The following is a 14,159-nucleotide window of genomic DNA, read 5'->3' as shown; positions in this document are numbered from 1 at the left end:
ACACTGAAGACTGGGGAAAAAGAATAGATGGTAGAAGAATGTTTTCCCTAGGTTGTCTAAGGCTATCCTTAATGTAGGCATACTGTATGGGGTTGAAAAGAGGGGGGAGAAAGTCTTAGACTGTGATTTCCTATTCTTCATTGACATACTTTATCTCTTCCTGGTTTTCTTTACTTTACCAATAAAATCAATTTTATTTTCTAAATTAATACTCTTACATATCATCTAAAGCAGCACTTCTTAAACTGTGGGTCGTGACCCCACGTGTGATTGTGTAACTGAATGTGGGGGGCCTTGAAAAATCTGGCAACAGTAAAAGGTTTCTGAAGGCTCGACAACCAAAAATTAATTCAAACTCAAACACATAATGAATCTGAGGTATTTCTGGCAGCACTCACCCATGCTGTATCATGCAACTTCACTGCAGCCTTAGTTCTGAACACATGACATGTGCACTTTGCACTGCGCCTGCCGTCATGCCATGGCAACACTAATGAACAATGCCAAAAACACCTCGGTCCAGATTTGAGACTTGTATGTTATGAAATGCAGTGTTTTTACTGTACGTACAAAATTATTAAATGTATTTTTGCTTGGGATTAAGACAGAATTTCCAACAATTTCTGAAATGGCCTTAAACATACTTCTGCCATTTTGTACTAAGTATTTATGTGAAGTGGTGTTCTTAGCACTGACGATTATAAAATCAAAATATAAGTCAACTTTGAAAAATGCTGAAGATGCTCTGTGTCTTGCAGTATCAAATATTCCACCAAGATTTAATTTTTTATGTAAAAATAAACATGCACATACATCTTATTAGTATGCGGACTTGCTTTGGTCTTTAATAAATAGTAAAATTATATGTATTCCAAAGAATCATCTTAAAATAAATTTCTTTATGATTTATTATCAGTAAATGTTTGATTTGTATACCTATTTTATACACCTATATACCCATGGCTGCCTAAAAATTTCTCAGGTGAAAAGGGGTCATGAATGGAAAAAGTTTAAGCACTGATTTAAAGGAATGTTACTATTAGCCTCATTACCTTTCTGAACTGACATTACCTTCTTTACCCAAGGTTATCATCATTCTTCCACCCTCACAGCTCCCCCCCTCCCCCCGCTTTTCTAGGTTGAATAGCCCAACTCCCACCCTGCTGGTGAACTCCTGGTAGATCTCTGGAGAATTGCAGACAAAAGATCCATCAGGTTTATCCTCCTATACTGTCGTACCGTGTTTCCCCTATAATAAGACCTATCCCGAAAATAAGCCCTCCCCTTACTGTGTAAGATTCCTCTAAAATAAGCCCTCCCCCGAAAATAAGCCCTATTGAGATTGCTACTGTAGTGAAGTGATCCCCTTCGCTACACGCTACATTACGGTACCCTCTGTAAGCACTGTCCCCCCAACCGTGAAACGCACGCCGCGCTCTGAGCTGCATCCAATCAGAGCTTCAGCAGTGAGCGTGTCATCCTGTTCTTCCCAGTGATTTGCTTATTGAATAAAGGTACATTTTTTTGTTCACATTTACCTGTTTATTAAAATTGCTGTCAATATTCATTAAAATAAGCCCTCCCCTGAAAATAAGCCCTCTGGTGTTTTTCTGTCCAAAAAATTTAATAAGACAGTGTCTTATTATCGGGGAAACACGGTACTGTCATGGGGGTATTTAAAATCTGGTCATTATAATGATTAGAAGTTGTGGGGAAGAGGTTTGAAGACTGCATTAACCTTTTTCCATTTCTGAAGTAAAAGCAGGTAAAAGTAGATCACTTGGCTGTTGGAGAAAGAAGAGAAGAGAAAAGGACAAGACAGGAGAAGAGAAGGCACAGTGTGACTCTGTTGTTTCTGGGTTGTTTTCCCTGTGTCTCTGTGTTCCTCTGCATTTTGTGTGTTTCAGGGACATTTTATATGCTTAGGCATACTTTGAGCTGCCTGAGGTCTGGAGTGAAGAGAAATTAGGCTTTGGGCAGCGATGATACTGTATCATAAGATCAGCAAAAACTTCCTCTTTAATAGCATCTTTTGAATTTTTTTCTTTGTATCCCCAGTGCCAAGCACAAAATGGGCACTGAGTAGATATTTAATAAATTAATTTAAAATTTTAATTAATAAAGATATTTAATTAATGCTTATTGTTGATTGTTTGAATCCTCTATGTTCTCCTGGCTATACCTGGGTTGGAGATCTTGGCACCCTGACATTTGTCTCTGTTGCCCATTTGCTGTGTGACCTTGGGCTTATACTTTACCTCCTTAGGCCTTAGTTTCCTCTTATGTAAAATGAGGTGGTTGGCCTACATTATTTATAATGTCTCTTCTAATTTTAATATCCTTGTATTCTATGACTCTGACCAGATAAGAAGCTGTCCTGTTCATAAGCAAAACACTGGTCCCAGAGTCATGTTCTCTTTTTGCTAGGATGGAGAGATATTTAACTGGTAGGTGAAGAACAAGATATGATGAAGTATAGGCCACATGGCCCAGATCTGAGAAATCAAGTCAGAAGGCTAGGGTTCAGGAAGAATGAGGTCCAGGGAAAAGTAGGGTTAGAACCCTTAAAAACTATTAAGTAGAGCAAGGAGACTGTGTGTCAGTCACCTCATCAGTGGCCTAGGGGGGTTTGTAGGCTTTTTATAATTCTGTTCTCCCTTGCTTATTTAAAGGGCCTGCAGCTTTTGCTTTTAATGGAAGGTTTCAAGTTTGTTGGATGGCTCAAGTCCTCAGGAGGGTATATCCTCAGGGTGTCAAGGGGATGCAGGAGCCCTAATGGATCCTTAGGCCCCCCACAAGAGTTAGGGATTTTTAGGTTCTTTTCAAAATCATGTTGTCTCTGCAGGGCTGACCCATTTCTGAAGTCCCTGATAACAGTGTAAAAGCCTATACTACTATGTACACTTAGACAAAATCAATTGATATCTCTCTCCCCCACTGGGCTCGCAGAGTCCCTTACTCACATCTGTTCTATAAACAGAAAAACAAGCCATTAGTATGTATCTGAATGAAAAATCACATGTTGGAAAAAAGATTTAAAGGTACAGAAGGCAGGGGATATATGAGTATAATTAGAACTAATTGCAATGCTGAAGAGGACTTGCTGCCTACAAAAGACAATCTGTCTTAGAACAAACAAGCAGTTTCATTTCTCGGTTTCAAAAGTGTTGTCTTTTTTTTCTTTCCTCTTCTGTAGAAGAGAAGACTAAGTGGGGACCCGATCGATCTTTTCAGGCATCTGAAAGGCTATCATGAGAGGAGGGAGTAAACTCATTCCGTGTGGTCCGAAGGGACAGGTCTAGGACCAATGAGGGGAAATAACATGGAAGGTTTTTGTTGTTTATCCCTGGTTCTGGAAGAGACTATGACATTAGGAAGGCGATACCATGACTTGCAGCTGAATTTGACTAGGTGATAGAGGTCTCTGCAAGATCACCAGCCTTACTTTCTCCTCCAGAGTCATCTGGGTCCAGCAGCAAGATATAGATTAGGACAACTGTAGACCCCTGTAGGGAAGAAGATTTTGATTCGATATAAGAATTTATGGTTACAATGGGTCTTCTTTTCATGTAACCAAATAAGGTCCCTTCCAACTCCAAAATCTAGTGAGCCATCAGAGCTGGCAAACAATTGAAGGGGCTGCTGGAGGAAGAGGGCATTCCCTATCATTGTAAGTAAGCAGAGGCAGGATGAATTGCTTTTGGAAATGCTGAAAAGGAGATTTATGTGTTAGGAGGTTGGAACAGAATCATCCCAGGATCACAGAATTTCTGAACATTCAGTCTCTTATATGGTGAAAATGAATTGAGGAGCAAGGTTTTAGGACTCTTCTTTTCTACCCCTCCTCTTGCTGGGCAGTAGGAGCAGGGACTAGTCCTAGTTGCTAAGCAGTGGTACACTGGGGAATGTAAGGGAGCTGAACTGGATAAATACTAAGAGACACTTCTCAATTCCATACTGGTTCTCCATCAATCATTTTCCCCCTTACTAAGGGTTACAGGGACATTAGTTTTTCATTCCTTTTGCTCCCACTGTATTTCATCAGTAATTCTTTCTTCCCCAACCCATCAAGAAAACAATATAGTTTCACAACATCTCCCCCATCATACTATTCCTGAAGAAAATAACTGGCTTAGAAAACGAAGTAGAAACAGTTGTGGGATTCTGTAGCAACTGTTCATCATAATAAACATAGGGTAAAAACCAAAACAAAACAACCTGAGACTTGGTAGGATGGGATCTCTGACTGGAAAAATAACTGAAAGGATACGTCTTATTCAAAAGGAAAAGAATAGACAACAGTGGCAGTGGAGCAGAATTGTTTTTACATTAAGAAAATATACTCATGTGAAGAAGTCTAAGAAGAAAAGGGAAACGGCATCTTGGAGAAAATTTGGGGAAGGATCAAAGAAAGGAGAAACAAAAGTCATAAGATGATGGGAAAACACTAGACTACCCATCCAGAAGGAAGACATAGATGAGGATAGCCTTTTAGTCACTCTTCTACTGAGAAATTACAGGGAAATAAAGCAAAAATAATTCAACTTGCCTATCAACTGGGGAATGGCTGAACAAACGGTGGTATATTATATATAACTGTGGTAATGGAATACTATTGTGCAATAAGAAATGATGAACAGGTGGATTTCAGAAAATCCTGGAAAGACTTATATGAAATGATACTGAGTGAAGTGAGCAGAACCAGGAGAACTCTGTTCATAGAAACAGCCACAGTGTGTGATGATTTAGATAGACTAAGCCCTTCTCAGAAATGCAAGATCTAAAACAATTCCAAACAACTCATGATGGTAAATGCCATCCACATCCAGAGAAAGAACTATGGAGTCAGAATGCAGAGAGAAGCAGACTATTTTCTTTTTTGTTTTGTTTTTTCTTTCTCATGGTCTCTCCCCATTAATTATCATTCTTCTATGCAACATGACTAATGTGAAAATATGTTTAACAGGAATGTACGTGTAGAGTCATCGTATCGCATGCTGTCTTGGTGAAGGGGAGAAAATTTAAAACTTATGGAAGTGAATGTTAAAAACTAAAAATAAACAAATTAATAAATTAAAAAAAATTCAACCCAACATTTATTAAGCTCCTATATGTATGCTGGGAATACATGGAAAATGTATAGTCCCTGTCCTCAAAAACCTTACAGTCTACTGCAGGCAAAACAACATGTATACAAATAAGTATCAGGTAGATTCACTTGACAGAGATCCAAGAAAACACAAGGAGAGAAACAAAAAGGTCACTTTTAGCTGTAGGATCAAAAAAAGGTTCATGGAGGTGGGGACAGCAGAATTGGGCCTTGAAGGAAAGGAAGAATGTGGAGGGAATGTGTTCCAGGCATGAGTGATTCAGACAGGAGAGGGCTGGATGAGATCATGAACTGTCTAACAATTCAGTTTGATTTGAAGTCAGAATTGGATTAATGGATTGAGAGAACAGGGAGGGATTGATCGAGACTCTGGATATCACAAAAAGAGAGCAGGTTAAGAGTGAAGTTATGGAAAGTCAGGAGGATGATCACAGAAAGGAATTTCAGAGTACTGGATCTTGAAGGTAGAACAACTTCGGATAAGGTTGAGGTCTAAGGTGGTACCACCCCATGTATGACTACAGCAGACTTAAAATGGAGGTCACGGAGGTTGAGAACACTGATGAATTTGAAGGCCTAGGTATCAAAAGCATCATCAATAGATGTTAATTGTGTATATGTGTGTGTGTGTGTGTGTGTGTGTGTGTGTGTGTGTGTGTGTGTGTGTCTATAGAAAAGGATTAAACCAAGTTTTGGTTACATTTCAGAGGAAAATCCAGATTTCTAGAAATTGATGCAAGGGCTTTGGCATGAAAACCAAAACAGCGTCTCTCCTGGATAAAGCAATAATTCATCTATTTGTGAGACTAGGTTCTGAGGATCCCATTAGATTGTTAGGGCAGGGACTATCTTTTGCCTCTTTTTGTATTAGCTAATATGATATACACTTAGCACCATGCTTGGCACATAGTAGGTATTTAACAAATATTGACTGATTAACTAACTGATGGGGAGGCAAAAAAAAAAGTCTGGATACCCAGTTACCTGATTGGGGTGTTGTTTCTCAGGGAAATTACATTCAGAATCCTAATCAAGGGCACCAAGACCTCTCTTTGTAGCAGGAACACTCCTGTCCATCTCCTCCCCTCGTTGCCCCTCTCATGCATTCTCTAAATCTGCCCCTACCCTCTTTTTTACCCTCAGTGCCTTTATTCATGCTGCTCCTATACATGTACTACCCTTTACTACTTTAAAGTTCATATCCAATGCCACCTCCTTCTTGAAACCTTCCCTGATCACAAAACAGTCCCTGAGCCCAGGTCACTACCTTCCTTCTTGGATCTCAAAAAGCTCTTTGTTTTATACCTGTCTAATGAATATTTACAATGTAATATTTTGTCTTTTATCTCCCTACTAGACCACAAGCTATAGAAAGTCAGGGGATCTGTATTGTGTAAACTTTGTAGCTTCTCTAGCATCAAATACAGGCTTTTCCCACAGTAGGTACTTGATAAATGTTTGTTAAAGGAATGAGAGGAAAGAATCTAGACAGACTTCCTAACTAAAGAACCGAACAGTCAACACTGATCCAATATTCCCAAACAACAAAAATTTGATGCTATTAGCAGTTACTCTAAAGAACCACAGCTATTTTTAAGGTAAAGTGCTGGAACCTTTTTACAGGCAGTCTCCACTTTTTTTTAATCACACCAAATTTTTCCACCCAGCTCATATGACAATGACAACTAAAAAGTCAAAACTTATTTCTCTGCTTGCCCTGTTCACTCACATGGGGAGTGCAATCATATTTGTGGTCAGGAAAAAAAAGCACTGGAGTCTACATAAATGCTAGTTATTATTGTTGTTAGTTGCAGTTATGAAATAACATGTGATTGTAGTGTATTTATTACAAAGTAAGACACTAAATAAATTTGGAATGAATAAGTGAATAGATGGATGAGGAAGAAGTTAAAAAAGGTCTCTAAGGCGCAAAATATTAAAGGTATGGGTAATTAGGGAGTAATGGAAACCAAATATCAAGTGATTACCTCAGTTCCTGTTTCTCTCCAGTCCCAGGACCGACTTCCCCCCGGCCACACTTTGCAGTCCTTATAGGTTGTGTTACAATCTTGTACCTTCATTTGACCCCAAGAAAGGGAAGCAATTTTGGGGGAAGACATAATGGAGCTGAATCAGAATCTGAAACGAAGGTCACAGATGTAGTCAGTTGAGGTTTAAGCATATCTAAGAGAACAGAGATAAGCAGTCTATCACATATGATTTCATAGGAGGTATCACAGGATCATAAAGCTGAAAGGGACCTTAGGGATCATTTAGTCTAATCTCTCATTTTACAAATGACGTTACTGGGCTCAGAGATATTCAGTGGCTTGCTTAACCTTTATTTTTAATACAATTTTGCTATTTTTAAATTTACACATTTATTTTCTCCCCTTCTGCTCACTCCCCAATTGAAAAAGAAAAATAAAGCCACAAAGCAAACAGTCAAGCAAAGCAATCCCCTTTATTAACAATGTCCAAAAACATACCCCATGCTATTTAAAAAATATTTTATTTTTCCTAATTACATACTAAAACAATTTTTAACACTTTTTTAAAAATTTGAGTTCCAAATTCTATGCCTCCCTTCCTCTCTCCTTCCCTGTTCCCTCAGATGGTAGGCAATTTGATATAGGTTATATATATGCAATCATGCAAAACATTTCCACATTATTTATTCTGTATAAGACTTAAACAACAAAAGGAAAGAAGAAAGGAAGGAAAAAAGAAAAATAGTATGCTTAAGTCTATATTCAGACAACATCAGTTCTTTCTCTGGAGGGAGACTCACCATGAGTCTTTTGGGATTGCTTTGGATCACTGTATTGCTAAGAACAGCTAAGTTGTTCAGAGTTCATCATACAATACTGCTATTGCTGTGTACAATGTTCTCCTGGTTCTGCTCACTTTCCTTTGTATCAATTCATGTAAGTCTTTTCAGGTTTATCTGTCATCCTGCATGTCATTTCTTATAGCACAATAATATCCCATCACAATCATATACCACAGCTTGTTTAGCAATTCTGCAATTCTTAGCCACCACAAAAAGAGCCGCTATAAATATTTTTGTATAAGTAGGTCTTTTTTAAAATTTTTTTTATCTCTTTGTGATATAGACCTAGCAATGGTATTGTTGGATCAAAGAGTATGTAATTTTATAGCCCTTTCGGCATAATTCCCAATTGCTCTCCAAAATGGCTGGATTAGTTTGCAACTCCAACAGTATATACATGCCCCAGTTTTCCCACATCACCTCCAACATTTATCATTTTCCTTTTTTGTCATATTACCCAATCTGATGGGTGTGAGGTGGTACCTCAGAGTTGTTTTCATTTGCATTTCTCTAATCAGTAGTGATTTAGAGCATTCTTTAATACGACTATTGATAGCTTTGATTTCTTTGTCTGGAAACTTCCTGTTTATATCCTTTGACCATTTATCAACTGTCTAATGACTTGCATTTTTATAAATATAACTGAGTTTTTTTCCTACATATTTAAGAAATGAGGCCTTTATCAGAGATACCTGCTGTAATGTACTTTCCCCAGTTTTTTTGCTCTCCTAATCTTGGTTGCATTGGTTTTGTTTGTGCAAAAACTTTAAAAGTCTATTATCAAAATGATTTATTTCATATTTTGTAATGCTTTCTCTACTTATTTGGTCCTAAATTCTTCCCTTGTCCATAGATTGGACAGATAAACAGATTAATTTAGTTAGAATTGTCATTTTTATTACATTAGTTTGGCCTTACCCATGAACAATTATTATTTTCCCAATTGTTTAGATCTGACTTTATTTGTGTGTAAGTGTTTTGTAATTGTGTTTATATAGTTCCTGGGTTTGTCTTGGCTGATAGACTCCCAAGTATTTGATATTGTCTACAGTTATTTTAAATTGAATTTCTCTTATCTTTTGCTACTGGACTTTGTTGGTAATTATAATAGTAATGGAATATAAAGATCCCCCTGTATTGGCTTAGTTTTCAAACTGATTGTGTTAAAACCCAGAGTTTGTGAATCCCACTTGTGGGATGGACTTGTTGAGGTGAAAAGAGAGGGCTGAACTGGGAGGAGCTGGTGACGTAAATTTAGAGAGACACAAGGAAAGAGAGAGGCAGAAAAACTTTTTGGAAGCAGCACCTTGGAGGCAGAGAGAGACTGAGAGGATTGCTGAGGGCCACTCTGAATTGCCCAGGACTTTTAAGAGCTGCCACCCAGAGCTGCCAAGGACTGAGGAGACATGGCTGTTATGCTGGTACTTTGTCTGTCTGTTTTGATGTTGTTTTGCCAGATCTGTTCACTGGTGAAAGACAGTCCTGTTGTTGCAGAGGTCCTAGAACCTTGCTGTTGGTTCAAAGCTCCAGAGACTGTTCTGCAGACAGAGAGTGAATTCTGTCCACTGGTGAAGGACAGTGCTGTTGTTGCAGAGGTCTTAGAACCTTGCTGTTGGTTCAGAAGCCCTGAAGAAGGATTTTCTTGTTGTATGTTTACAGAAATCCTGGAAGAGGGTTTTGCTAATGTCTTCAGGGGTCCTAGGACTGTTCTGCAGACAGAGAATGAATTAATGAAGACACTGGCAATGTATCTTATGGCCTTGCTAAGCTTTGTCTCCCCAGGAACAAAGATTGCTGAGAACTTGCCTCAGGTCAAGATGAAGAAAAGACCTCCATTTGGGTATTAAATGCTGTGCTTAAGCTTGTTGTAACTCTGGGGTAGATTCAATTGTGATCCAAGGGTGGGGAACTTTTGACTTTTTTGTGCTCTATAATTAAACAAATGAATGTACTTTACTTATGATTGGAAACTAATCTCCATTTGAGAAGAGGGGCTTTGTGATGGACTAAATGAATGTACAGCCTAGGGGTGGAGTAGTATTTAGAAGAGGGACTTTGGGATTGATTTGTAATGTCCAGGGGTGGGGTAGTACTTGATCATTTAATCACACTTAGTAAATGCTGTATTTTGAATGATGTCATATTTTGATTTTCTCTGTTCTTAATTTGTCACTGAATAAAATAGAGAGCACCTATGCTGGTATTTTGAACCTTGAGAAGTTGCCTTTGCTTGGCATTACAGTAATACACAGAAATGCTGATGATTTATGAGGGTTTGTTTTGTATACTGTAACTTTATTAAGCTGTTAATTATTTCAACTAGTTTTTTAGTTGATTCTCTTATGGATACCATCATATCATCTGCAAAGAGTTAAAGTTTTGTTTCTTCATTCCTTATTCTAATTCCTTCAATTTTTTTCTTCTCTTATTGCTATAGCTAACATTTCTAGTACAATACTAAATAATAGTGGTGATAATGGGCATCCTTGCTTCACCCCTGATTATACTATGAAGGCTTCCAGCTTATCCCCACTACAGATAATGCTTGTTGATGGCTTTGGATAAATATTACTTATCATTTTAAGGTAAACTCCATTTATTTCTGTGCTCTCTGGTGTTTTTAATAGAAATGGATGTTGTATTTTATCAAAATTCTCTCCACTTATATGTCTATCTTTATTTCTCATGACATTAAAAGTTAATATGCTACTCTTTTTTTTATTAACGCTTAATCAAGCTTAATTATAGTTACTATTCTCCCTCATTATGTGACTTTTAAAATCTTTAGGCCTACAGTCTCAGTTCTCTATTTTACTTGTGTAAGTCACCCACTACCCATTTTTTAGAGAAACTTACTTATGATTAAAGGTCAAATGTATTTTTAAAAACTTATTTAGTATTTAATTTTTCCCCAGTTACATGTAAACATCAATTTTTAATATTTGTCTTTAAAATTTTGATTTCCAAATTCCTTCCCCTCCTCCCTTTTCACCCCGTCCCCCATTGAGAAGGCAAGCACTTCCATATACAAGTGTAGTCATGCAAAACATATCCATAATAGTCACGTTGTGAAAGAAAATAGATTTTAAAAAAACTCAAGGAAAATAAAGAAAGTGAAAAAAACAAAAATTGCTTCAATCTGTATTCAGACACTATCAGTTCCTTCTCTGGGGATTTTTCATCCTAAATCCTTCAGAGTTGTCATGGATCATTGTATTGCTGAGAATAGCTAAGTCATTCACAGCTGATCATCCTACAATATTGCTGTTACTTTGTACCCATTACATTTCACTTAGCATCAACCCATATAAGTCTTTAGGTTTTTCTGAGAGCATCCTGCTCATCATTTCTTATAGTAAGAGAGTATTCCATCTCAATTACATACCACATCTTATTCAAGCCATGTCCCAATTGATGTACATCCCCTCAATTTCCAATTCTTTACCCCCAGAAAAGAGCTGCTATATTTTTTTGCACATCTAGGTCCTTTTCCTTTTTGTTTTTTTATCTCTTTTGGGATATAGACATAGTAGTGCTATTTCTATGTCAAAGGGTATGCATGGTTTTATAGCCCTTTGGGCATAGTTCCAAATTGCTCTATAGAATGGCTTAATCAATTCACAACTTCGACAACAGTACCTTAATGTCTCATTTTTCCTACATCCCCTCCATCATTTGTCATTTAAGGTCAAATGTGTCTTATGGAGTACTGGTGCCAGATATTCCAAGCTGTGTAAAAATCCCCAATTTATGTAAAATGTACATACTCTAGGCTATAGAAATCCCCTCTTTTCTGGTTCTAGCCAATCATAACTCAATAATGCCCACACTGCTAAAAATAGCTTGTGTCACTTTACTATAAAAGAACTCCCTTGTCTGTCAGGAGGGGTCGTTGGTTACTGAGAAACCTTGGCCCCTATTTATTGGCAATTGCAAAGTTTGCTAATAAACTGATAGTGCTTGGAAATTTGTTGCCTCAGGCTCTTTGATTTGCAGATTTCTATTGTAACATTCTGTAAAGTTCTGTGGTTGCATTCATACAGTTCCTGTATGAGTATTGGTAGGCAGACTTCTAAATACATTCTAAAATACTACATTCTGTAGTCATTTTGAATAGAATTTCTCTTAATATTTCTTGCTGTTGAATTTTGTTAATAATATACAGAATGACTGAACACCTATGTAAGGTGTTTAAAAAATTCTTGTTACTTTGCTGAAATCGTTTCAATAAATTTTTAACTGACACTCTATGTAAACCAGTGATTATCAAATTTATTTGGCCTACCTTTCCAAAAAAAAGAAATTACTCAGCACCTGCCTAGGATTAGGTTAAGTTAACCCTCATTTTTATTTAATGTCCCTAATTGCACCTGAGGCTAATATTGCCCCCCTGGATAATTCCAGCACCCCCTAGGTAGTGGTTCACTTTAGGAACCTACATTTGTAAAACATCTATTGAAAAGTGAAATTTTTTTCTTCCTTGTTTCTCATATTGTCCTATAATGTTTATTTCTTCACTTTCTTTCTTCCTTTTGTCATATTGCTATAGCTAGATTTTCTAGGATTATATTAAATCAGGCCTGTATAAGCTGTGGCCCACCAAAAGATTTCCTCTACATAGAAAGGATGTTTTCTTCTACATTTTTCGTGGGCCAATGGAAATCCTTTGGCCTGTCATAAGCAGTCTATGGGCTACAGCTGATGCAGGCCAGTATTAAATAACTGTAGTGACAATGGGCATACTTGCTTTACTGCTGATCATACTGGAAAGGTCTCTAGTTTATCTATACTACACAGGCTCAATTTTAGTTTACTATTTGCCAAACTAAGAAAAGGTCTATTTAGTTCCATACTTTAGACAGACATTGAACTATATTAAATTTTTTGTATCAAGTCATAATATCATACAATTTTGATCGTTTTATAAGATGATCTATTATGCTTATAGTTTTCCTAATATTGAACTCTTGCTTTCTTGGTAGAAATACTACCTAGTCATAATGTACTATCTTTTTTTTTTAATGTTTTCTGTAGCCTTATGGTAGTATTTCATTTAAAAAGTTTCACAACTATGTTTATTAGCATATATTGCTTCATAATTTCTTTCTACAAGTTTTTTTTTCCTGGTTCAATTATAAAGACCACATATATCTCATAGAAGGAATTGAGTAGAATTGTCCTTTTCATATTTCATTCAAGTTGTCATGTTAGAATAAATTCTTTAAATGATTAATAGAATTCTCTTGTAAATCCATGTAGTCTTGGTTTTCTTCTTCTTGGGGAGTTCATTAATCACTTGTTCAATTTTTATTTTTCTAAGTTTAAGTTATTTGAATTCTTTATTCCTTGTTCTGTTAATTTGAAAATTTCATATTTTGTAATTAGTCTTCCCTTTAAATTGTCAAATCTGTTAGTATTTATTTGGGCAAAGTACTTTGTAATAATTTCCTTTTCTTTTTTATTTGTTTTGAGATTTCTCTTTATTCATCTTTGATGCTGGAATTTTAATTTTCACTGCTCTTAATCAGAAAAAGGTTAACTAATGAAAACTGACTAGCTAGTAATTTATAGAAAAATATCTAATTAAAAAATCAGCTTCTCGTTTTGTCAATTTAAAATTTATTTGCTTCCAATTTTGTTAAATATCTTTGAATTTACAACGTCCATTCTGTTGTTTAATTGGGTTTGTCTGGTTTTCTAGGTTTTTTCTTTTTAGTATCATAACCTATTGACTGAGCTGTTCATTTTCCTTTTTTTGTTTTGCAGTATAAAATTTCCCTGAAGAACTATTTGGGCTCTATCCCAAAAGTTTTGTTATACTATTTTATTGTCCTTTTCTTTGGTGAAATTTTTTATTGCTTCTATGATTTGTCCTGATACTCACAAATCCTTCAGGATTAAGTTAGTCTCCAATTAATTTTTAATCCTTCCTTAAAAGATTCTTTTTTGAATATAATTTTCATTTCATTGTGGTCAGTAAAGGATTTTCTTTTAAAAACATTTATAGCCCAATACATTGGTTCTCAAATCTTTTGGTTTTAGAACCTTTTTATAAATCTTAAAAGTTACTGCAGATACCCCCCTCCCCCAAAAAAGAGCTTTTGCTTATGTTGGTATATCTATCAATTTTTACAGTATTAGAAATCAAATATTTTGCTATTATTTTGAAAATAGTTTTGACATTCTATGGACTTCTTGAAAGGGTTCTGGGGATTC

The 14,159-nt window shown here is 36.4% G+C and overlaps 1 protein-coding gene across 2 annotated transcripts in view; it reads right to left on the bottom strand.

Moving 5' to 3' along the window:
* AAMDC (adipogenesis associated Mth938 domain containing) overlaps positions 1-14,159 on the bottom strand; it is a 41,021-nt gene that overhangs the window by 17,006 nt on the left and 9,856 nt on the right. For both annotated transcript variants that reach the window (XM_069070929.1, XM_069070928.1), the window contains exon 2: positions 7,099-7,249. In XM_069070929.1, the coding sequence (XP_068927030.1) occupies positions 7,099-7,230 (132 nt within the window). In that variant the 5' untranslated portion in view covers positions 7,231-7,249. The remainder of the gene's footprint in view (positions 1-7,098; positions 7,250-14,159) is intronic.

Source organism: Petaurus breviceps, unplaced genomic scaffold (assembly GCF_028583685.1).
Source record: "Petaurus breviceps papuanus isolate PSGF00001 unplaced genomic scaffold, PetGlider_PUasm1.0 90823, whole genome shotgun sequence".
In the NCBI taxonomy this organism is placed as follows: domain Eukaryota; kingdom Metazoa; phylum Chordata; class Mammalia; order Diprotodontia; family Petauridae; genus Petaurus; species Petaurus breviceps.
This window is presented reverse-complemented; position numbering and strand designations above follow the sequence as displayed.